The sequence below is a fragment of the Cyprinodon variegatus genome, unplaced genomic scaffold (assembly GCF_000732505.1).
Source record: "Cyprinodon variegatus isolate N-32 unplaced genomic scaffold, C_variegatus-1.0 Scaffold308, whole genome shotgun sequence".
NCBI lineage: Eukaryota > Metazoa > Chordata > Actinopteri > Cyprinodontiformes > Cyprinodontidae > Cyprinodon > Cyprinodon variegatus.
The window spans coordinates 129,814-155,860 of record NW_015150761.1 but is presented as its reverse complement, the minus strand read 5'-3'; the positions used below and the strand labels follow the sequence as shown (position 1 = coordinate 155,860).

At 36.3% G+C, this 26,047-nt stretch overlaps 1 protein-coding gene across 1 annotated transcript in view; it reads right to left on the bottom strand.

Annotated features, from left to right (window-relative positions):
- Positions 1-26,047, bottom strand: part of jade2 (jade family PHD finger 2) — a 230,267-nt gene that overhangs the window by 134,334 nt on the left and 69,886 nt on the right. Inside the window, exon 4 of the mRNA XM_015384219.1 lies at positions 20,468-20,625. Within this exon, the coding sequence (XP_015239705.1) occupies positions 20,468-20,625 (158 nt within the window). The remainder of the gene's footprint in view (positions 1-20,467; positions 20,626-26,047) is intronic.

Below are 26,047 nucleotides of genomic sequence, written 5' to 3'. Positions count from 1 at the left end.
GGTCTTCCTGTGGTTTTCCAAATTTGAAATATCAAACAACCTGATTCCTCACTCACTCATGCTCTGTTGGAACCTGTGTTGGAACATCTGGTAAATTAAGGAGAACAAAAGCATCTCAACTTCTTGGAATTCGTTGTTGCACACAAAGAGGCAGTTTGTGCATCCTGAGGGTTTCACACAAACAATAGCTAAACTTCCTTCTACACAAATATCTCTGTCACTCACTGGGCTAATAAGTCTGAACTTTAATTGTTCAGATGCTAAATAACAAAAGCTCATTTCTATGTACATTGGTTCCAACTGTTATTTTCAGTATCTTATTACAAAACAGATCAAATTTTTCAGAACTGAACCAAAAAAATATGTTTCATAGAGATAAGGAGCCCCTATCATACCACCTGGCACCAATGGCTGAGATTTGTAAGGTCCCTTCAAATAAATCAGATCTACAGTCAGAGCGATGTCTAACACATGTAAAACAACTGAGCTCCTTTTTACAGGGTTGGATGAGGACTTTAAGTTTATCTTGTCCTGATGGACAGAAATAAAGAGGAATGGTCACAGCTCACTATTCAACACCTCCAACAAGGGTGTCACCCGAAGCATGTGAAGTCTTCACATGAACTCATTTCATATTTTTTCTAAATCCACATACGTTGCAAAACCTATTGAGAAATAAGTACAAATTTCTTAAATTAAGTGTATATACCATTGTTTTGATTAGGTTAAGATGATTTGCCAATGAAATTTGTATTTTTACTCTTGAAATAAGATAATAAGATAATATGCACTTGAAATCAGACAATGCAATTGTTTTTCTTAAATGTAATTTGTCTGGTTTCATTGGCAAAGTGTCTCATGTACCTAATCAAATCAAGAAAAATATGCACTTAAAGAAAAATTTCAATTTTTTGCAGTTTAAAAGCATATGAAACAGTTTTATTTTCAATGTACAGGACACAAAGGAATGTTGTTTGGTAGGTTCTCCTTTTTAGCAGCATCAATATCAGATATTATCAGGATATGTTGATTAATGATTAATTTGCGTTAAATAGAACTGAAACAAATTGTAAAGTGGTCTAATTATTTGGGTTTTGAGGTAATAACAGTGTGTGTGCATTCCTAAATCAGTTTTTATTGTCAGAAATCAGGGAAAAAGGCTTTTCTTTGAGTCTGTACAGACTCAAAACATCATCTTCAAATAAAAGGGGCCATTAATTGATGAGGTAGCTGGGAGTAGCAGGATAGTATTTGTAACAATCACTCAATGTAAACATCTTTATGCTATATAAAAAAATATCCAACTCAATAATATTGGGATTATTTCATCATCACCTTTAACATTTCCAAACAGTGAAGCCAGTATGAATCCTAACTGTTATCTCACCGCCCACGTTTCAACAGAGAAAAGGTTTAATGACACTTTTAGGACCCAGGCAGCTGTTTCAGATTTACTCAGGGGCTTCAGCATGGGTAGAACTGTGCTTGACTTTATGTGCTCTAGATAAATCTATCTAGACCCTAAAACCGAAGCCTTTAACACATTTTATGATCATAGACACTGTGGGAAAGCCCTATGGGGGTGGGGGGTATAAAATCCAAGGCGGGGGTCGAGGGGGGGGGTTAATGGGGCTGAAGAAATGACCCTTTGGGAAAGCACGGATGCACACACACACACAAAAACAGTATGTAAACATAAAGAGAGGCTAACTGGGCTGTGTGTCTGTGCACCTCTCTCTCTCAAACACACACACCCACTCCCCACATTCCTTTCCTGTCTGACACACTTCCAGTAAGCCCACCAGTACTTCAAAAACAACCCACCACCACCATTAGCCCTCCAGACGTCAGTGCCTAAAAACATGCTCAGCCATGTCGCACATGCTTAAAAAAAAAAAAAAAAAAAGACGACAAGAAAAACAAAAACACAACCTTCTCTGGAAAAACAGGCCACAGGTGCAGCTAAATCAGCAGCTGGATTTTTTTTGCCTTAAAGCCACTTTCCATGAAGACTTCAAGATAAATAGAGCTAAATTGTGCTCTACTCTCCTTCAAATGGGTTATAATAGGTCTTATTTCATTACCTCTATAATAAGTAAACAAATGCCCACATTGCTAATTTTCTGTAACTATTACACTAGTTTCTGGGAACATGTAGGTTTTATTATTAATAATGTGAAAGCAGCTTTGTTCTCTCAGCCTGTTGCCAAGCTGTCATGATGAGCTTTGTTTCAATTTCTCTTCTTTGCCTTTGCAGGCGATCCTCCATGAAGTCTGCTCCTCTGAGATATATTCCCATTTGCTTTATTTCTTTGGCTGAAAGCCTCATTTAAACCCACATACATAGTAAACAGTAGATAGGCAGCAGACAGGCGAGGGGAAATGAAGGAGCATGCTGCTGTTAGTTGTTTTCTGTCCATCTCCTATTTTTGCTCTCTTTGTCATTCCCAGCAGATCTAAAATTGTTGTGCCGCTCCACTCATCCGCTTCATCTGCCCGTTTGTTTACTTATTCCCCAAGTTCCTGCACCATAAATATCTTTTCTATTCTGCAGTGTCTCTGTCCCTTATTCTCTGAATAATTCACTCCCATATGATTTTATTTTCACCTTTTTAGGGTTTAAATGTACTCCCATGTCTAATAATGCTTGAATAATGCTTTTTATTTATTCAAACCCAATTCTGGTCAAAATAAAATGAATGAGTTAAAGGCATAGTGAAGGTCACAGATTATATTTAGGTTTATAGAGTTTGCCACTGCTGATAGAAACAGGTTCTAAATGATCTGCCCTCACATGAGATTAGTTATATTATATGCTGTTGTGCTTAAGTTGCACATTTTTTGCATATTCTGCTGTCTTTGTTAGCATACCAAGATATGAGACAAATGATAAAAACAGCAAAATGTCCAAAATAAAATCCATGAACACAAAACTTCAACATTTATATCTATGTGATATTGATTCAGTTGTTTGGCGTTTTATTTAGCATCTATCGTGGACTTGTGAGGAACCATAGATACAATTGCCAATAAGAACAAATGTTGTTTTACGGAGGAAATTTTAATTTTGCAATCCATTCAAAAAACAATCCAATTGTTTCTGAGCTATTGATACAGATTTAGTCTAATTCAGATTCCTTAATATTAAAGGGATTAAACATTTTTTACCCTAGCATTCAATATGATGAATGTCAGTTATCTTAGGAGGAGCAGTAATTTCACATGAAAGAGCATTCTTTATTTTTTTTAAAACAAAGAAAATAATAGTTACCACTAAAAATTCCATTCGTATTATGTACAGGATGTAGATCCTTTTTAACTTAGATATTCAAAAAGCAGGGGGCATTTTAAAATACAAAGTGAATAGATCAATAATGTTCAGTAGTACCTCTGTAATTGTATTTGAGCCCAAAACTATTTTGCTATTCTGCCAATTCGGAATATTCAAAGTTTTCTACTTCCTATATTTCCATATAACAAATAAGATTAAAATTGCATGTGAATACATTTGTTCATGCGATATAAGTCTGAAAATGGCACGGGTGGACAAAAGATTTCCCAATTTCAGCCACAGCTCTAGAGGGCACCATCATCTTTCAGCTAGATCTATTCTTTTTCTTAATCTTTTTACGAGATGGTTATTTGCGTCACGTGGTTGGATCACTTGCGTCATGTGGTTCCACTTGCAGATCACGTGACGCAAGTGATGCCAAAAATGTGTTTCTGTTGCAGTTTTGAGAAACGTAGGAATTTTTATGAGACCGAAAATCCACCTAATCCAAAAACAGAACTCTTTTTTGCAGCATTTCCATCTAATTTATTTTCGTAATTACAATTTGTGCAAATTTGATGGCTAATGGAAATGCAGCTAGTTTATTTTATTTGAAGTCTTGCTCTCTCTCGCTCTTTTGCAGCCTAAATAAAACACACACATGAAGTCATAGAAATATGTTTCTTTTAAAATAGCCTAAAATCCTTTTCTTTCATTTGACTAAAGCAAATTCAATCCATTTTAACCCTTTTTATTTAACAATGCATCTCCACACAAGAACATTTTTGTTCTCTTTTATGGTATTTTTACCATTTATTTACGGTATTTTACTATTTATTTATGGTATTTTTTTAATCTTTACTTTGCAAATTGAGAGATGTCAGTATGAGAGGAATTAAACCCAGTTATCTAATATAGCTCTTATAAAACTCTGTGCTGATATGACTTTTATTGTGTTTTGTCTGTAATGTTTTAAAACACTAATAGCTGCTCTGACACCAAGAGGTGAAATGTATTGTGCTCAGGACTTAGAGTTCTCTTTGCTGCATAAAGATGGTTACAAACTCTGCACCTTTATTTAGTTCGCTTGCTGAAAAGGATAAAATCTTTTCCGCCTCCCTGTCTTCCTACGCAGACTTACTTCTGACCTTTAAAGCGTAAAATGGCCCAAATATATTACACTATTGCCGTCACTGTATGTCCTCCAAACCACTGAATTCAACTTGCAATGCCTATTATTTTATTAGATATAAATTGATGTCATAAACATCCAACCACATCCCCTTCTTTGAATCTGAATACTTAAATATTTACCATGAGACACAAATAGTGGTCATACAATCAAACTGTATATCTCAATCTCCATCTGCTTATCTTCTATTTTCACCTCTACAATCCTTCAAAATCAATATATTTTTTGAGACCTTGAAGGTCCTGTGGGGGATAGAGAAGCCGTTAGGAGTGTTTACTCTCCTGGAGGCAGTTGGGTTTAAGTGGCCAGCCAGGGTGCATCGGGCTCCCTAATGTGGCGGTTAAAGTCAACAACTTCACCTTAACAACCAGCCTGAGGAATCAGCTGAATGGTCACAAAGACTGACAGGGGTGACAGAAAAAATAATAAACCATTCTTACAGCAGCACTGGAGAAAAAAAAGCCTTTGAGGAAGACAGTGTGACAACAACAAAACCGAGGAAGGTTATTAATAGGGACTGGGTTTGTGAAAGTGGGGCTGCATGTAGTACATAACAGACTGGTGAATGAAAAACAAAAGAACATTCTTAATTTTCCAGTGTTCTTGTTTGTGTGTGTGGTTTTTTTTCTTCCATATGGCTTGTTTTTACTCACACACCAGTCAAGCGAAGCAAGCAGATGGTAATTGGAAGAGGACATCATAGTCCAGATGTTCATGAACCCAAGGTGCACAAGGCAAACAGCTTTGATCAGCCACAGGGCAAAGGAACTGCTTCCACACTTGTTAAAGTTGTGGTATGAAAAAAAGAGTCAATATAAAAAAGTGGAGTAGATCTAGCACAGCAAGAAAAAACATGGATGATATTCCCACGTGAGAGGGAAAACTTAACTCTGGTTACCCAGAAAGACAGATACAAATATCATACACATCTTTGCATCCACAAAGGTGTCTAAAAACACATAATCCCAACTAACACCTCATCCTTGGATTTAATCATATTAAACATTACATTCATGTCATGTTGCACTTGTAATCAGCCCACACTCAGCCTTCTCTGCTTCTATAAACAGGGCCACACACGCCACACACATGAAGGGTTTGGGGAATGGGAAATAGATTTAATGGGCACAAACACACAAGAAAAGCTATGAAAGAAATTACTCCTTTAAATACCCAGACCAGTTTACTGTATTTCTCTTTTTTCCCCAAGCATATTTTGTCTATGCCTCTTTGATCAAGACTTTTTTTGTTAGAAACCCATGAATGCAATATTGGGGTAAAGTAAAAAAAAACAATTCTACATCAAAATCAGCTATGTCAAACTTATTTAGGTTTTCGAAGACTGCTTTACCAGCTCTAAAAACCAGACCTTAATGTCCATCTCTCAGCAAGTGAAATGTACGAATGTTGTAATACTGGAGCCAGTTATTTCACACAAACTGCCACTGCAGAATGGGTTTAGCTGCAGATTGACTCATTCACCAAAACCAGTCACTGTGGTGAGAAAGTCAGTAAGCCACAAGGAAAACCAGTCATTCAGCTGGCATAGTCACACTACAGAGGTCAGCCAAAGTAGTCGGGCAATTCCGCTAAACAAAAAAAGTCAAACTTCAAGCCCTCAGACAAGGATATGGATGGATGCAGATAGAAACTTAAAATGGAAAATAAGGCATAAACACTGCCAACATTGCTTAAAACAGTGATTATTTTGCCTCTATAATACTGTGCAACAGGTTAGAATCAATATTAATGTGTACATATTTTGCGTAGCCAGACTCTTGGAAAACTGTCTATACTCACTAAGATACTTTGCAGTACTGATCCTGCCGCATTTCTAGCATATCAGAGATGACGAGGATAAGTGTTAGAGGTTATATTCGTACTGGGTATCATTTTTGACTGAAATACAATAGTAGAAGCATTTTCTATGTCTTTTAGTTTTTCCTATCTTGGTTACATTAAGCTTAAACCATAAAGCTGGGCATACACTGTGCAATATTTTCAATCGATGCATGCAGCTACCTAAACTAAATGAAAAAAAAATTAGGAACCCTAATTAACTACTGATTGGAAGCTTTCAGGAATTCAAAGAAACCAACTCATTTTGGGAAAAAAAGAAGGAAATGGAAGGTTGCTTACAAAAATGTACACAGTCATGTAAAAGAAAGAACTCAGTGGCTGTTACATACTGAGGTAACGACAGGAATTTAAAATATCTAACCACACTTGAGCATTTTCTCAAACGTTCATTCAACTAACAAAGAAACTTCTCCCAGGCAGCTCGCCAGTCAGGGAAGCAGATCGACTCAAATGCAGTAACAACCAGTCTGATATGAAAAGTAATACACCAACTACAGGAATAACTTCTTAATGACCCTCGTTTCATGGTTCTATTTCCTGAGCGATGCCAAGACGACAAAATAAAAAGGTTGAGGTTGAGAGAGTTATCCGCCAACTGGAAAGCAGAAGGCAAACCAGCCTATCGATCACTGTGTTAATGACCCGGTCAGCCTCTGAGATGGTCAATGACTCAATCAACCAAGAAGTCTTCGGTCAGATTTGAGGTTTCCATTGAGACGTCCTCAGTAAATCTAGGAACTCACCCAGAAACTATCTTGTATCATTATACAGCTCTATGTGCCATTTCATTTTCCCTCCCTAGCCTAGCTGAAGGATTATTAAACCTTTTTCCCTCTAAAAGATATCAAAAGCTATTTATCATTGTAACATGTCATTACTTTTCCAACAGGAACCAAACAGATGTAGCTTGACAAGACCCAATTTGGCTCCTCAGACTATACTTAAAGAAGTACGTCTTCTATTCGCTATCCCATGCAGCCAAGAGTAACCAAATCAGCTTGTGGTCAGAGAGACACCCGCTGACCCCCTCACAGTAATGTGGTGAAGAGTCATTATGGGAGAATTTGGCTTTTGTTGTAAAGTGGTTATCCATCAGAAAGTCCGTGTTTCATCCAAGTCTGGTTAGCAATCTGTCATTTCATGTCTCCATCAGCAAAAAAAGAGGAAAGCAAAGTGCAGAGCAGTTGTCATTTATTTCCAATATTCATGGTTGGTCTACATCACAAACTTAGTAGATTATCTCTTATATCAGTCAAAGGTTCAGTGCAAAGCTTAGACAGATCATTTAATGGTAAAATGGGGAAAAAAAAAATGCTGGTCTTGCAAACACAGTTACTGTACTGCTTGAACTCCAGCTGGTCTCCAGCTGGCCCGCTCTCCTTGCACGTAAAGGTAATCAATGCGATGTCAGTGTGTATTTACATTTCAGAGCATCAGCTCAGGTCACTCCTCATTTTTTATACCTTTTTTTTTTTCAAGAAGACTGACTTTCTTCCAGGGTTGTTTTTTTTTTTATTCCTCTTTACATCCAGTTCTCCAGAAATTTTGTAGGTCTGTCAAAGACTTGCTTTATGCTTTCACTGGTATTTTATTGATTTGCAGCTCAATACTGGTCCTTTTCTGTGAGTGAAGTAGTGATCCATACATAAACGCTCCTACACTAAAGAAATAGACTAGTGTAGCATCAACACAATCAATAAAATGCACAAAAAAAAACATTGACTGCAAAGTGATCATTAATAGTTTTATCTCTATCTCCCTATTGACTATAAATCTTTGAAAATGAACTTTTTAATATTAACACCATGAATAAAAAACCTTCTAGCTAATCACTTCAATACTGTACATAAGTGCATTTTTTTTTTGTATCTTTGCTTTACTATTTTTTTGTGTGTGTGTGTGTGTGTGTTTGTGTGTGTTTGTGTCAAAGTCAAGCATTGTACTCTCTACTCCACTACATTTCTAGGAAGCGTTGTTACTTGTTACTTGTTCCTTTTGGCCTAGTTTAGCTCAGTAATGCACTGATGCTGTTTTTTCTTTCTTGAAATGCAATTGGCAACACTGTTTCTGACAAAGTTCAAAGTTCATCCTTAAGAACAGGTATCCTGGATGTTTTAGTAATATTTCTATTTCAACACACTTGGGTTAAAAAGTAGCTAATTAGCAGAACTTTGACGTGCTGAGGAGGTAGTAACTACCTCCAGGGAGAAGAGCTAAAACATGCAAGATATCAGCCCTCGAGGACTGAATTTGGAAACCACTGTTTTAGAGATTTTCATGACATTCCATACATTTGTAAAAATCAGGGCAACTTTTATTTGAAGTCTACATATTTTATTAAGGTGTGAGTTGTTGCCCTGTGGCCAAGTTGTTCAGTAAGATGAGTTCTCAAAACAGAACTGTAGTTTCTTTGTGGTAATAGAATCAGCTTTAAATATATATTCCACGGTGAAAGGATGAGGAGAATCTAGACACTACCATTTTCTTTTTGGTGTGTTAATCAAACATAATAAACAAAATAGTTATCCTTATCATTTTTGTGGCATTTTTATGTTGAAGTTCTTTACAGGTGGTTTATAATTTGTAGCAGAATGGTTCTGCGTGTCAGTGCATCAGGTGGTTTCTAAAAGTTACAAGGTTCTGGAAAATAATTCTGAAAATTTACAGAAATGTACTAATATTAGCAACTTTGATTTGTACTTTTCAATACTGAGTACTTCGGTACTTTAACTTGAGTAGGTTTTTTAACAAGTAACTTTTACTTGTAATTGAGTATTTGACCATGAGTATCTGTACTTTTACTCAAGTATTACAGTTGAGTACTTCAACCCACCACTGGCTGCAACTAGTGACTATTTTAATTGATTCAATTGATCATTTTGTCATTCATTGAATTAATAACTGGATAGCAAAAAAAGGGCTGTAACCTAAAACTTTGCCATGAGTTGTGGATAAAACATATTTATTGACAAAAATGTTTAATCTCTAGCTCTTTCATAGTGATATAGGGAATAGGAATGTGTTAAAGAGACGTTTAAGTTTTTACTGAAATATTTTTTTTCAATAGCCTTCTTATTTGACCCTTTAAGACTAAAACATAAAACATGAGCAGATGAGCAGACTGACCCCTTAATAGTTCAGTGTCGATGCATCTGAGTACCATATTTTCTTAATTTACTTGGGGTCAGAAGCTCCTGAACTAATTTTGCATGTCAAGTGCGTCCATGTTGAACTGGTCAGAACAAGCAAACAATCGAAGTGTTATATTCACAATGGGTTTTGTGCATACTCAGAAGCGACCGGCATCCAGCTCAACTCAGACACGGCAACTCCATGTAAGTTGAAAAAAGTGAAATAAAAAAAAACTATTAAGTACAAGTGGGAGCTACGAGAAGGAGAAGAAGAGTGCTGCAGTTTTATTTTAGCCATAGTTAAATTATCTATACTCCAGTTAACGATTAATCGATTACTAAATGAGCTGGCGATTACTTCAATATTAGATTAATCACAATTAATCTGATTGCTTCTCCCCTACATGGATTTACTATACAGTAAGTTTGTGTATATTTACAGTTACTAGGTTGTGCACTGTATGAGAGGAAAAGCATCTAAAGTCAACATCTACAAATCCTCACAAAAATCTTATCTACTTAAAAAGATAAGAAAATATTCCCTGAAAGCAATGACATTTTGAACTCAGTATAGTTTGTACAAGTAAAAGATTATGCTGCTGTGTTTCATTTCATTAGGTTTTACTTCACGTCTAGTGCATGTTTTATGTTCTTGAAGCAGTTGACTACATCTCATTGTCTATGTTAGTCATCTGCTAATTTAACAGCTGAAATACAAACAGCATGACCTTCACCGGCTTCAGAGAACATTTGAGTAAAGTGGTTTGATGCAAGCTGCTGCTGTGGCTTGGTGTCTCTAGGCATTAAACCATCAATACTAGTACTGACACTCTACCATTAATCCAAACCATCTGTTCCTCCACATATTTACAGTATGCAGGCTGCAGGTCATCCATCCAGGCGGCAAATCCCAGAGCAACACATAGCACACATATGTACAAAACAGACTGTTGGATGTTTGTTCATCCATCTAACTGCTGTCAGACGTGAATCCAGAGTATCATAACACAAAACACAAGTGGTGCGTGCGCTTGGAAACTATTAGATGATGTGCACTCATCGACCCTGAGCAATATGAGGCTGATGATGCTACTCAGTCACTTTATTAGCTGTTTTGGAAAGATTAGAGGATAGCATTGGGACTTTTCCAGATGTTATTGAGGACATTATTTTGATACATATGCACGCTTGGATGAAACGAGAGTACATGTAATCAGCGCTTAGGAGCTTTTGTGCTTGTGGAAGTCAGGATTCACAGTGAAGACTGCAGCTGTGCCAAATTCCCAAAGGAATTCTCAGCCATCCAACTACAATTTTCCCCCACCAATCTTTTACTGCCTGTTTTCCTTTTCTATGTGTGTGATTAGTGAATTCCAATCAGTGCTTCTGTCCTGACCTTTAGCTGGTCATTTTCTCTCACCAGTTACACTAAAAAAGTGAAAAAGAAATGTATATGTTCCAGGTCTTTTTCCCAGATAGGAAGAGGTACTGAGGAAGAAATACAATGGGGTTGATTTTTGCAATAACTAACAATGACTTGTTAATAGAGTTTGGATTTCATTTGAATTTATGCAAAAAGTTCTCCAAAACCATAATTAACCGGCATAAAAAAACAATTACAGCATTAATCAGAAGTTTAGAAACATTCAAGATTAATGTCAAGTCATTTTTTGGGTCCTAATGGTACATTTTCCTAATGGTAAGGTAAATGGTCACCTCTCAGAAATTTAGCGAATTTTTAAAAGGACTTGTGTGAAGTTTGGAAGTATGGCAAAATTATTTTTTAACAACTTGCAGAGACATTACATGTTTTCTGTTTCAGCATAAATCTCTTTTAAATTTTTGTGATTTTTCATTTTCAAAATAGTTTGTGTCTGTTAACTTTTATTCATTGCAAAACCAGTTTTGGTAGTATTTGGCAGAATTTCCTGTTGAAGCACCCAGCTTCTACCATCTAGCTGGTGATTTGAGGATAAGGTGTTCTCCATCATTTCTCTACTAACCTAATGCAAAGCACCAGTAAGATTAAAGAGACATTGTCATTATATGACTTTTCCAATTTATATACCAGCAGCTCACTTATTTTTCTAAAAAAAAGTCCTGCTGGCGTATTATTTATTTTGGTTTTCACTGTTTGTCTGTGCTCAACTTGTTAGCAAATAGATAAGCTCTGTGTTTATTTAAACTAACAACACCTGAGGTACAATATTGAGCATTTGTACAATGGGTAAACAAGGAATTAATGTTACTGTGAAAGTATTGCTGGAAAGTCCAAGATCCAGAGGGAAAAATGCAAATCAAGACAGATGAGAATTACCTTTTAAATAGGTAGTTACATTGGTTGAAATAAATAGAGTGTGGCATGCAGTTTTCTGTCACAGCTGCTTAAATCCAGAAGAAAACTAAAGCTCAGATTCAGCTCAAGGCTCACCAACAATGCACTTGGTGGAAAAAAAGCTTTTTAATGTCTTTGTTAATTCCAATGGAAACATTTTAGTCTGCAACTTTCTAAATTTTTGTAATTGAACTATTTTTTATGTTGATGCGTTGCACTTGTTTGTGTATCGAAGAAACAAACGTTTTTTGTTTTTTTTTCTTGATGTTGTGATAGGAAGCTCTGGGAGAAATCAAAAGAACTAAGAGATGCTGTAGATCAGTTTATGTAATTAATATAGGTTGGCCTTTAAACCACACCAAGCTGTCACGTTACCATGTGGCGTTGCAGAACTGTCGGGCTCAGCCGAGCTCTGTTATCTAGCTTTATGATAGGTCCGCAGTACTGCCCGGCAGATGGCGAACACGTCCAGTAGGTGTGTGTCCATCAGCTTTTTCTAACGCGCACTTTGAAGTATTGCATCAGATAAGCTTGAAGGAAACTGCAAAATAATAACTCCTTAAAATTCACATAAAGGTTTTTACGCCTGCTTGAGGTAGCTTTTGGCTTTAGTGAAAAAGGCTTGATGCGCAAAACAGGAGATGGAAACATTTCTTTTATAGATCAGCTCCGACGTAGTAAACTTTTGCTCACATGACCGATCAGCTATTTCTGCTGTCTGCATCTTCCCGGATGTTCCTATTATGCGCATAAACATGGCTGGCGGCAACATCACCATTACTAGCTGAAATGTTGATGTAAGAACATTCATTAAATCTACCCTCCATTGCTGATCTGTGGTCAGTGCTAGATTACAGCCTCTACTTCCTGTTTTTTACAGCCATGTGTGACGACATAATATGGATGACGATATAGGACACCTTTACGGTACTTGGTTAATTTGCTTCAAAAAAAAATTTAAACACCGCAACTTTGCATTTCCTTTTTTTTTTTTCGAACTTTTAAAAGCGTACTTAAAATTTTAATTTCAGTTGAATAGAAATAACTTCTATGTTTCTCATTACAACTAGCGCTGAAATTCTATTTAGGCTCGAAAAAGGGCAATCAGGTTGGACACTTGGTGTGAATTACCTTATTTTATTGTAATCAAATCAAAGTAGCCTGACAGCATGATGTTCCTACAACAATCCTTGACAGGTGGTGTGTGTAAGGAAACAAAATTTACACTGTTACGACAGAATGATGAGAAGGTTTGATAAAAATTAAAAAACTTAATCTCCAAACACTAGGAGATCAAGGATCTTTATTTAGCAAATAAAAATATATTGGATATCTGTCCGTTATTAAGCCATAAGCCACATTTAAATTTAGCCAAGTTGTTAAAAGTTAATTCTTGATAACATTTTTTATCTAAGCCCAACCACCTTTTAACAACAAAGCCTTAATATGGATGTCTTAGGAACACATTTCAAGTTGCTCTGGTAGAAAAAAAAAAAGCTTTTAATAGATTTTGCTCAAATTGTGAAACGGCTTTCAAAAATACTAAAACTGTACCTGAACATAATGGTGATGCTTGCATTGTTACTGTTGTTTTTCCACCACCATAACATGACTACTTCCAAACTCCAACGCTTCACATGAAATTAGCAGTTAGTGACAGAAATTAAACAAGTTACCTCCAAAACATTACAACTTGTTTTGGCACAGATATAGCAGGCCATCATCATTAAGCTTCTGGAGTGACCTCAACTTTAACGCCGTAGAAAATGTCTGAACTATGATTAAAAGCAAAGTCAGCACAAGGAAACTAATCAATGTCAATTACATCAATAGAATTCTAGGAAGAATAATAAATTATCTGACAATGGTTGTTGTTTTATGGCTAATAAATTTTATAAGGTGCATTAATCAATAGTTTATTGGGGTCATATCTTTATATTTAATGAAGATTTTTGCTGTGCATTTATAAAACCAATATTAAATGAAATTGAAGCATGTTCTTACAAGCCCAGAATCTATTTAAGTAGATAATGAACTGTAGAGAAAAACCATTTAACCCAATTTAACTTGCTGAATAGCAAGACCACCGAAGGAGCAAAGAATGCCAGAGATACTCGAAATGTCAATGTATTCTTGTTCAGCTTTAAATATATCTCAAGCTTTGCAGTACATGACATTTAGATACTCCTCCACCTTGACTACCCTGCAATTTTTTTTCCATTTCTTTAGCTCTATCTATAACACTAAGACTGTATATAGTCTGTGTGTTACTGAATTTTTGTAGCCTATTAGCCTTATGACCTGGTTTAATAGAGAGAGCCTGAGAAGGTACGACGGTACGAGAGGAGTCGCACAAGCATAAATAAACAAAATGAAAGTTCAATCAGTAACAACTTCTGGTTTTACATACTGTCTTTTCCATTTGAATGCCCCTAATACCACTGTTTGCTAGTGGCTCTAACTGAGCCTGCACCTGAATACAAAGCTTCACATAAAAACTTAACATGAGGTCTCGTCTCCACAAGCTCTTTCCTACCAAATCATCTTGACTGTTCACTGTTAACCTTCCAAGTTAATTAATCGTAGGTATCTCCATTTAATACTACAATGTCTGAATTAACTGCTTTCAGTGGTTTTTATCAGTCAGGCATTCATAAACCAGGGAAATAAGGGGGGAAAAATATATATTTTTTCTCTTATAACAGGGGTATTGTACATAAAAAGCAACAGTTTGGCTTTAAAAACAGTCTTTAAACATGCAAACCTCGCTCTACATTCTAATAACTAAACATTCTGGTAAATTTAATATGCAAAGGGAAGAAAAGCAACATGACCATAAAAAAAAGACATTTACCAAAACTAAATGACTCAACTAATGCATTATTATAACAAAATTAAAATAAAATTCATATGAAATTCATCCTCAACCACAAAGCCTCCGATACATACATAATCATTGGTCACTAGGAATCTCTTTAGGAAGAGTACTACTTCTGACCTGGTGATTTTTGTCCTCTTTTTAAATGTAACTTGACAAATTCAAAGAACGTTCTGCTACCACTATTCCTTAAACTTCTTATTCATCCTTAGTTTGACCATATTCACATCACGACATTAAGTATTCTTGTACATAAAACGTCAATAACATGTGCAAAACACTGTAGCAATCTTATTAGACCAATATGTATGGAGTAATGTGTTTCTAATTAAAGCCTGTTTATAAAAACTGTAAGAATCTCTTAAACTGTCATAAAAAACAAACAGAAAGTATCTCTTCTGATCAAATCATTCATCTTTGGCAAGAGCATATCAGGTTTTAGTCATGGCCAAACATCACACTAGATTGGCATGTTTTCCAAAACTACTAAACTGGTTTTTCTCTCAAGAGCAGGTAATCTCGTCACCCAAAGTATTTTTGCTTTGTTAAAGCTAAAGTAACTTTATCCTGACTGTAGTTGTCCAACCCCCTCCTGTGAGGAGGACTCCAAGATAGCTCACCCAAATGTTCTGCATACCATACATGCCTCTCATAACCAGGTTTTGCATTGACTTAAGATATATTACTGGTGTTGACCACAAAATGCATCCAATCATCCTACTAGGAACTTTATACCCCATAAACGTCACAAACTTCACCATTAATGCTCCTTAAGAAATGCATTATATTAAAAAGAATATTTATTTACGCTCTTTGAGCTACTATATTCAGTCGTTCCATGTACATGCTGGTCCAAAAACCAAGTCAACTCTTACCAAACCACAAACAAGGGGTTACATTCAATAGCTGTGCAAAGGCAGTAAAATGAAGAAATTTATAACAAAACCCCAAGATAGATTCCATTAATCTAAAAAAAAAAAAAAAGGGCCTATCTTCTCATGCATGTGTGTAATTATTTCCATCTTGGGTTTAAAGTTGTCGAGTCACTGGCAAAGTCCTGTTCGGTGTCTGCACATCGATGGTGTTATGCAACAACTAATTATTTCCACTCACCCCCACAAAAAACAGAACGATAGATAGAGAGCAGAAAAAGTGGAGGTGGGGGAGTAAGTGATAACATAGACGAGGGAGGAGGAGGAGGAGAGATGTCAGGAGAGAGAGGGACGAGCAAGGACAAGTCAGGGAGATTATAAATGGAGTTGAAGGGCAGAGTTTGAGGGGAAAAAAGCAAAAGTTAGCAAGAGCATAAAAACAGGAAGAGTGAAGGGCAAAAAGAAAGAAACAAGCAGGAATTAAAAAATGTTTTTCCTTCCATGCATCATCGAAAATGAGAAAAATAAGAGTAAAGTGTTTCATCTTCAAAGCCTGTCTTTTACAAACAATCAAGCCATGACACCAAATATAGAAAGAGAGAAACATGAAAGAATGTGTCAAAGACAGACTTTGCCTGGAGTCCTTTTCCTCTTCCACCATTTTTAGCGGTTATATCATTATTAATAAGAAAAATAGAAACAGAAATATGTGTCATCGCCTCCAGCACAACTTCAATAAAGGAAGAGGGTTAAATAGGAAAAAGAAAGGACAGAATAAGATGTGCAAATTAACACATTAGGTCAAAGTGAGGACAAGGGCAGAAACTATACCCTCTCCCCTATATATGACTGGGTGCTTTATTTGCATTTCTATGACAAAGAACAACAAAAATGTTAAATAAATAATGTGCATACATACGACGTATTAGTGCCAGGCTAGATATTTCTTTTTTCATTCGAGAATAAAATCGTAATATTATGAGAATAAAGTAAAAAAAATCATGAGAATAAAGTCGTAACATTAAGAGAATAAAGTTGGATTTTATGACAACTCTTACAAAAACCACTTTCTTCCATAAAATATGGAGAATCTAGCATCATGTAAAGTTATACTTTGGCATCAGTTTGACAAATAAGGAAATCTTTTAGCACACTAGCATCAAACTGTAGCATCAAACTGGGCAGTTTATCAAAGTGGACTCAGGTTGCTGTTTGGTTGTTCTGGTTGGCAGTCATGCTGGTCGGAACTCGAACTTTTCTGAAATGGGTTGTGGTATGATGATGTATGAACTTAATTTTTGTAATTTTATTACTTTATTCTAGTAAATGTACAACTTTATTCTCATTAGTTGCGATTTTATTCCTGTAATATTACAACTTTATTCTGAAAATATTGCAACTTTATTCTCGTATTAAAAAAAGAAAGAATATCTCTAGCCTGGCCCTTATACTCAGTCGTATGTAAAAAAAAAAAACACAGATAGCTGTCTACGTTTTTTGACATGTCAAATAATTTAAAAACATTTTAAAAAATACAGTTCCCTTCATCTACTCCCGCCCAAATTACATAGGTGTTACGCAAACGTAGCAATGAAAAGAAACATAATTGAATCTCATGTTATGCAATGCAGATGCTAAGTCTGCACCGGTGAAGGTTTCCTCCCTTTGGAATGCCAACAGTCACAAAGAATGTTGTCTTTTAGTTTATTTTTGCTTAAATCTATGAAAAATACAGAATATACAAAAAATATGTTTTTTTTAGCAGCAAGATAGTGATGTTTGAAATGATTAGCTTTTACTCCACAGAGTTGATGACCAGCTAACATGAATTTTAGACACCTAAAATTATCAATAAATCCTTCTCTTTTTGTCTTCCATTATTCAAGAATCAGTCAAATAAAATAATTTAAAGGAAAAAAAAACCTGAAGTGATATTGATAAACACCAGCTTATCAGACGATCTAGCTACATCATAGGGAAGCAAATCATACACAAATAAGTGGTGGTTGAACGTTTTCCCTCAGCACAGTGGCTGTTGATTTAAGCCAAGAGAAACACTATGAACAAAGGAGGAAAGAACAAAAAAGGGTAGTCTAAATGCCATAATACTTTAAAAAAAACAAGACAGATCTCAGTCACACTCTCACTATCTTACCATCTATCCTTCATCACTCCATTACAACTTCACTGTACCTCACTTCATCATTTTATCACATCAGCTGACAGATAAGCCCCAATTCAACCATCTATCTTTCCCTTTTTTCTGCCCCCAGGCTCTGCTTGGGCTGCTGGTAGCATACAGCATAAATTAACAGCACCTACCCACTGAATATATTCCTCTGGTACGAAAGCTGAGCAGTAATAGTTGATCTGTAAACAAATGCTTAAAATGAAATCTAGCATAATCTCCAGCCTTAATAGCAATATTCTATAAAGATCACCTCTGTGGACTTTATCCAGCTGATCTTTGAAGGCTTTAGAGATTTGTTAGATAACCAGCCCTTCAAGGTTCTTTATGAATTTAATTATGAATGCATTTTGGCAACATGCTATCATGTCTGATGGCATGTGGTGTAGCTGAAAGAATGTACAGTACTATCTGTGTTCTCTAGGACCGTGCAATCATCTATCCCTCCTCTTTTCCTTTCAGAGTTGTGCAAACTTTTGTTTAAGGTTTGTTAGAAAACATTCCTGGACAAACAGCACTATGAAGACCAAAGAACACAGCAGATAGGTCAAGAAAAATATGGACAAGTTTAAAGCAGGGTTAGGTTATGAAATCGCATCCTTGGTTTTAGAAACGTCAAGGAGCTCTGTTCCTTGATCACCTACACTGGAGAAAGAGGGGCACAGCTAACTTTCAGAGAAATGGCTTTACATCTAAACTGACAGATTTGCAAAAGAGATGCTGTTATTATATAAGCCAGATGGTGACCGCAACCAAAGTTGGGGACACTGCAAAACATAAGAAAAACGGTCATCTGATCAAATGAGATCAAAATTCAACCTTTTAAGCTTTACAACACACCTGGAGGGAAATCAGCACTGTGAAACATGCTGAGCACACCATTAACCTGGTAAAGCAAGGTAGTGACAGCATCATGCTAGAGCAATGCTTTTCTTTTCTTAGCAAAGACATGCAAGCTTTTCACAGTAAATGGAAAGAAGAGCATTACTTTCTAGGACAACAAGCCAGAATATAGAGCCAGACCTACAATAGATCAGATCAGATCTTTTGTCAGGATTCTCCAATCGATGGGTAAAACCTAATTCAATTGAATGCAATCCAAATATATATCATCTCTTCATTATTGTTGCCGATTAAGAGGGATCTTTTAAAAGTAAACAACAAATTTAAATTCAAGCTTTCTCAAACTTTACGTTACAGGTCGGTCTCTCAGTTCCAGTTCTACTGATTTTACTTCTATAGGAAAAAACAAGAAATTTCAAGCTTTTAATTTTAATTTTAAAAAACCTTGACCGATTATAAAAACACCAGAAAATGCCTCTTAGTAGCAGAATATAAGAGTCATGAAATCTATTTGGACGAAAATGTTTTGCAGATCTGCTTTTTTTTTTTGCATTTCTCAGACTAGTAAAAATAATAAAACTTTTGACCAAATCTTTCTGCAAAATTCATTAAATATTCTGTCTTCCAGAAGCTCTGAATGAGATTGTGTGCGAGTGTGTGGCCTCTCGGGGCTACAAGCATTACTGGGTAGTCTGAGCATTTTCATTAGTTCCTCGAATGCCAAAAAAACCACATGGGTATGTTGAGCAGCTGCTGGGAGTACTAGAAATCAGAAAGGTCTATGATCTTTGGCACAAGGAGGGGGATGGATGTAAAACTCAGGCACATCTGCCAACCACCTTAACATCTATGTCTGTATATAAGGCATGTGAAAATTCAAACCTGCTTCCCTTCTCATTCCTTTGTGTTCAAATGGCCTAAATGTATGAATTATGTCCGTAGGTTTAAAAACTGTGCAATGTTTTGCTAATTCTGATGAGGACTCCAGTTTAACACATCAATTCTCAATGGAATGAAAGCTTTTCTTGGTTTTGGTCAGACCAGCTAAATAATTTGGGGAACATAAGGAAGTGGGATTTAGCCATTTTGGCTTTAAGTAAAAACCCCTTCTGCAGTTTGTGTGCGATTTCATTTGTATTCAAGAACTGCTGTAAAACATTCCAGTTCATTTGCAATTATATCTTTAGTAAACGATGTCAGCAGTTCAAAACTAAAGCACTCACCAGCAGCTTATAATATGCATCTCTTACAGTGTGGTAGATTAGGCAAAAGTCATTCAAATATATTGTTTAAATTTCTTGTAATTAAAACAAAACATTTTTTACCAATTAGAACATGGTTCTATAAAAAGATGTGCAAAGAGGGATACGTTTTTAATATTTAAACATCTCAATAATCCAATAAAAAATTAATTGGCATCACAACAATGATAGGAACTTCTATGTTCATTAGAAGCTGATTTTTCAGCACATCTCTGTCTCACGTGTTTGTCTAATCCTCAACCCCAGTTTGTTTACAATGTTGAACCATTTTCATCTGCCATTTTTATTTCATTATAATCATTATGTCCGCATGGAATGCAGATTTATTAACATGGTCTATACAATGACTAATTTCTTGAAGAGTTTTAAATAGTAGGCAGGTAAAATCAGCATTTGATTCAAACAAAGTAAACATTTGAGAATTATCATTTTGTGCAAAAATGGATTATGTCTTGTTAAGGAAAAAGCTCAAAATATGTTGTTCAAAAAACAAAAAATACTGGTCTTAACAGTTCACCCTTCACTTCAGCTGAAAAAAAAAACACATTTAATTTAATATGATATATAGCCTTCTGCATGCTCACAGTTAAACCAGCCCCTCCAGAAAGCCATCTTTAGATATAAATCCATCCTACCTGACCACAGGCTCTGGTATGGCTTCCAGGTTGGCTGGGACCTGCACTCCCTTCTCCCACTCTTGTCTCCAGGGGTCTGACAGCACGTAGAAGTCGTCTGGGCCGAGCTGGGCTGAGTCTGGCAGCTTCATGGCCGTGATGAGGTCTGTACGAAACACCTGGAGGCAAGAAAAAAGGGGGGTGAGTAAGAACATTTTTGCTTCCTGACTTAAAAATGACATTTATCCATGGGTGGAAGTGATTTTACAGAGCTTTCTTTTCTCCTTTGGTGATGACTTAAGGTACACCCAAATAGATTTTGACTTTTGCTTTTGTTTGTTTTTTTGATATACACGGTAATGAGCAGAGTAGAAATAAATGCAACAAAAAAAACACACACTGATTTTTCAATTAATAGCCCAACTGTTGACATTTTGAACCCGTGAACACCCCCACAACACCCATTGACTTCATTTTTAAATAACAAAACAATTATGTATTGCAATAACTGTTATTTCCCTGCTCTGGTGATCTTCAAATTGAGTTAGGAGATTACAGAGTTGTCTAAGGATGCCCACTTTACCCAAAAGCAGGCAGCGACAGAAAGTAGCACTTGGAAAAAAGTAACATGATTTTTGAACAATGTCTATCCCCATATATGAAGATGTTGCAGAGCAAAATTGAGCATAGCTGTATATGCAGCCACTGATGGGAGAAGAAAGGCAGAAATAGCCATAATGAGTTAGAGCAAAAGGAAGCAAGAGGAGGCATTAAAAAGGTAATCATTGCAATAAAATGTTGACATTAACCCTGAAACCTTTAAAGGTCAGCGCAAACAAAGTAGATGTAAATAGAGACACATTCAAATCCCTGCATGTAGGAGGATTCCAGAAATAAACAAGGTGCGCTCGGATGTGGTGTTTATGAGACCTGGGGGAGTGGGTGTATCAAAGCAGATGATCATTCTCACACATAGAGCCTCTGTCTGTCTATTCTGGGACCTGCAGCAGTGATATTGTAAGTCATAAAGTGAAGGGCATCAAGAATAAACAAAACATAAAAGAAAAAGCAAGCGGTAACATGGCGCTCTGCATCCCATCTTCTTTTAAAAGCTTTGTTTTGTTGTTCCACAGCTCAAAGTATCTTCTGAATCTGTAAAACTAGTGTCATCTCACTACATCCCTACTTATGATGTCGATATAAGACCACCAACGAGAAACAGGTTCAAAAAGAGGAAATAACAGAAGCTGAGGTGTGTAAAGTTCCCTTTGTATCTCTGCTTAGTTCTGTATCTCCGCTTCTGTTTCCTTGAAACCCAGACGGCCTCGACACACAGAGCCTGGTTCAGCTGGGAGTTTTTCCTCTCCACTGTCGGTACAAGCATGCTTAGTGTGAGGGATTACCTTTGAGTCAATAAGTGTCGACGCAAATAAGTGTTTTTTGCTTAGATGGAAAACTTTAAATCAGTTTGACTGTATGATCCAGTTGAATTTTATATGTAAATTGCATTGATATATATATATATATATATATATATATATATATATATATATATATATATATATATATATATATACTATTCCTTCCTCCAAGCTGGGGTCCTCTACCAGAGGCCTGGGAGCTTGAGGGTGCCCCAATTGCCCCACAGGTGCCACACATCTACATATTATATAACATTATATNTTTCTGTTTTTTCTTTTTACATATTTTGTTAAAAGGCCAAATAAGGACTTCAAACCAAAAAATAATTTTCTGTGTTGTTTTATTCTTGGATCGGGCTTTAAAGGGTTAATAAATTCTTTTAATAAAATGAGATCCTTAAAAATTATAATAGAGGAACTTTGATCACTCATTCTTGAAAGGAGAAAAGACAGAAAAATACCTCAAAACCATATCTGTGTCGGCCTTCCCTGCTCAGACTTGGGTCTGTTAACTTTTTAACCTCTGATTGTGTCCATAGGAACAGCTTGGATAACAAAGGGACAAAAACAGTCCTTGAGTAAACAGATGTTCACTGGACCAGATAATCCTGAGAGCCAGTGTGTATCTGCTAATTAAAAAAAAACTGTGTATCTGATAAAGAAGAGGGTGACAGATCCCTGCAGTCTGATCTGACAAGAGTGCATCTATTTCATGCAGGACATTTTCATAGACAATAACCCAATTAAATAGGAAAAAACAATATCCTCATGACAGGCAGGTTTTTAAAGTGTCGACCTGACTTAATCTCACAGTTCATATACACAGATGGCCTGTTGATTTTCTTTTTCACTAACAACGTGCAGCTTAGTGAGCAGGTGGATAAACAGCATTAGTAGCTGCAGCACATCAGAAAACTTCAGCTGGAACTACAGTCTGGGCTGTTAGCATGAATGTGGCTTTATCTTTACCAGTAACTTCATGGATTCTTAATCTGATGGTCTCAAATTTAAAACACAAAGTGAGTCTGTTTGATTTTATCAGTGCAGTTGTTTTCAGGGGAGCTAAACCTGGAAGTTACAGATCTAGCGCCCCTAGTTGCTAAAAGTTACACAGAGTTGCTTAAAAAGATGAAATTATTTTGATACTTATGAATATTTGTATTTTAAGTCACACAATTTTTCTTAGTTTATTCTTAAACAATTAAATCATTGCTTTTTTTTTCTTTAAGGTACTTCCTTGTCAGGGAAGAATATTTAATTATTTCTTTAATATTAAAAACATTTTTGCTTAAATTCCTACAAAGGACAGAAATTTAATGTTATAATAATTTTGTGGGATTATAATCCTTCACTTCATTTTACTTTTGTGAGACAATACCATTTTAATTTTATTTTGCTGTTACTATGAGATGTTAAAACCCCAATCAGATTAGATAAAACTGTAAAATCCAGAATTAAATTAACAAATGACTTTCTTTAAATTCTATATTTAAAAAAATGCAAAAAACAAAAAACAACAACCTGTCATTCCAAATCTTGCCAGAGTTTATCCGGATGCACTGTGCCTCAAACCCAGACTGGTGGATGCCCTCAGAAGAGCAGATCAACAAAGTGTTCAGCGACGCTGTTGGCCACGCCCGCCAGGGCCGGGCAGTGGGGACATTCCTGGGCAGCAGCGGCAGCAGCACCAGCAGCATCTACATGGACGGCTTTGACGGACACCTTTCACAGGATGAGCTGTTCCTCAAAGGCTGCCAGAATGGCCAGTTAGACTGAAGGTATACAAAATACACTGCTTAAAAAAATAAAGGGAACGCCCAAATAACACATCCTGGATCTGAATAAATCAAATATTCCCAATGAATAATTTCTTCTGTAAGAAGTTGAATGTGCTGCCAATTAAATTACACAGAAATCATCAATGGAAATCAAATTTATTGACCAATGGAGGCCTGGGTTTTAGAGTCAAACACAAACCCAAAGTGGGAAAATACACTACAGGTTAATCCAACTTTGATGTAATGTTTTAAAAGAGGTCAAAATGAGCCTCAGTGTTGTGTGTGGACTCCATGTCCCGGTATGAACTCCCTACAATGCGAAAGTATGCACTTGATGTGGTAGTGGAGGGTCTCCTAAGGGATTTCCTCCCAGACAAGGACTAAAGCCTCCGTAAACTCTGCCAGTCCATAGCTTGAATGTCTTCATTTTGCAGAAACTGTTGACACACTACAGCCACATTAAGCCTAGCATTGCTCTGCATTAGATGGAATCCAGGGCAACTGCACCAGCATATGGTCTATCAAGGGCTCTGAGGGCCTCATCTCAGTACCTAATGGCAGTCATGCTACCTCTGGCGAGCACATGGAGGGCTGTAGGGCCCTCCAAAGGTATGCCACCCCACACCTTTACTGACCCACTGCCAAACCAGTCATGCTGATGGATGCTGCAGGAAGCAGATCACTCTCTAGACTCACATCTGTCAGATGCGCTCAGTGTGAACCTGCTTTCATCTGTGGTGAATTTGCCAATCCTCGTGTTATCTGGCAAATGTCAAGCATCCTGCACTGTGTCGGCTTATGAGCAAAACGCCCATCTGTGGAAGTCGGACCCTCATACCTGTTTTAGGTTGTTTTGCAGGGCTCTGCCAGTGCCCCTTCTGTTCTTCCTAGGACAAAGGCGGTCCTGCTGCTGGATTGCTGCCCTCCTACGGCCTCCTCCACACCTCCTGGTATACTGGCCTGTCTCCTAGTAGGCTCTCCAGCCTTGGGACACAGATAACCTTCTTGCCACAGCGTGCATTAATGTGCCATCCTGGGTGAGCTGCACTATCTGAGCCAGTTGTGTGAGTTGTAGAGTCTGTCTCATGCTACCATGAGTGTGAAAGAAGCACCAACATTCAAGTGACCAAAACATCAGCCAGAAAGTATGGGTACTGAGTAGTGGTCTCTGGTTCCCACCTGCAAAGCCACTTCTTTATTGAGTGTGTCTTGCTAATTGCCACTCGTTGTCTATTCCTTTAGCACAACAGCATTTGCAATTGTCAGTCAGTGTTGCTTATTAGTGGGCAGTTGGATTTCACAGAACGTAGATTTAATTGAAGTTATATTGTGTTGTTTATGTGTTCCCTTACATTTTTTTTTAGCAGTGTATAATGAAGCTTAATATGTAGCTGTACAACAACATATCCAGAAACACCAACCTTTACCTGAAAACATTCCAAAAGAAAATGTATTATACAGAATAAAACTTAAGCCCTTCTTTAAAATTATTTTATAACCTTTTTGGTTGTTTTATACTTACCGGTACGTTTATTTTGTTTAAAATATGACTCTTGGCAGTTTTAAATGAATAACTATTTAAGTCTTCCTATTTTCTACTTTAAATATAACTCAGTTTTATTTATTTGTCAGTCGGTCATATTTCTGTTTTGTTTTTTGTTTAGGTGTGTTTCAGATAGTTATTTTTATTATTCAATGCATAATGATGTTAAATTTGCTTTATATCTACAGATAAAGTTGCACCTTTATGTTATTCATTACTGAAAGTAGCATTTATCAGGAGTGCCTCTGAAAACGACACCTTCGCTTTTCCTCTCTGCTGCTCTTTGACATTCATTACAGAATTCATGTTAATTTTTTACTGTAGCAGTTAGAATAAGTTGAAACCAGATATTTACTTACATTGTAGAAGTCAATGATAAATAACCAAATTTATTGCTGCCTCACATTAAATCAGACTAAACTTTTCAGATTTTCATTGGAATTATTGTTAGGTTTTATTTACTTTTGTTGTCATTACACTGTCATAAGTGCAGATTTTTCCAAGTAGATGTCAATATCTGGTGTTAACTGTAACATCCTCTGAGTTTTACACTTAGATGCAGAGGTGATTGATAGGAATCACAAAATAAATAACTAAAGACAAAAATAACAGAAACTTAAGAAGTATTAAAAAAAACACCTCAATCAAGCAAAAGACAAAAGAGTGACATTGTTTGGAAATATATGAGCAAGTAGCGACATGTGAATCAGGTTTAAGAAATGGAATTTTGATCCCAAAAAACCCCACAAAGTAAAAACAATATTTTTTTTTTTTTTTTTTTTTTTACATATCCAGAAAAAAGATATCTGTGCATAAAGATAAAATAAATGTTTAGTAAAGTTTTTTCTTTTTGATATAA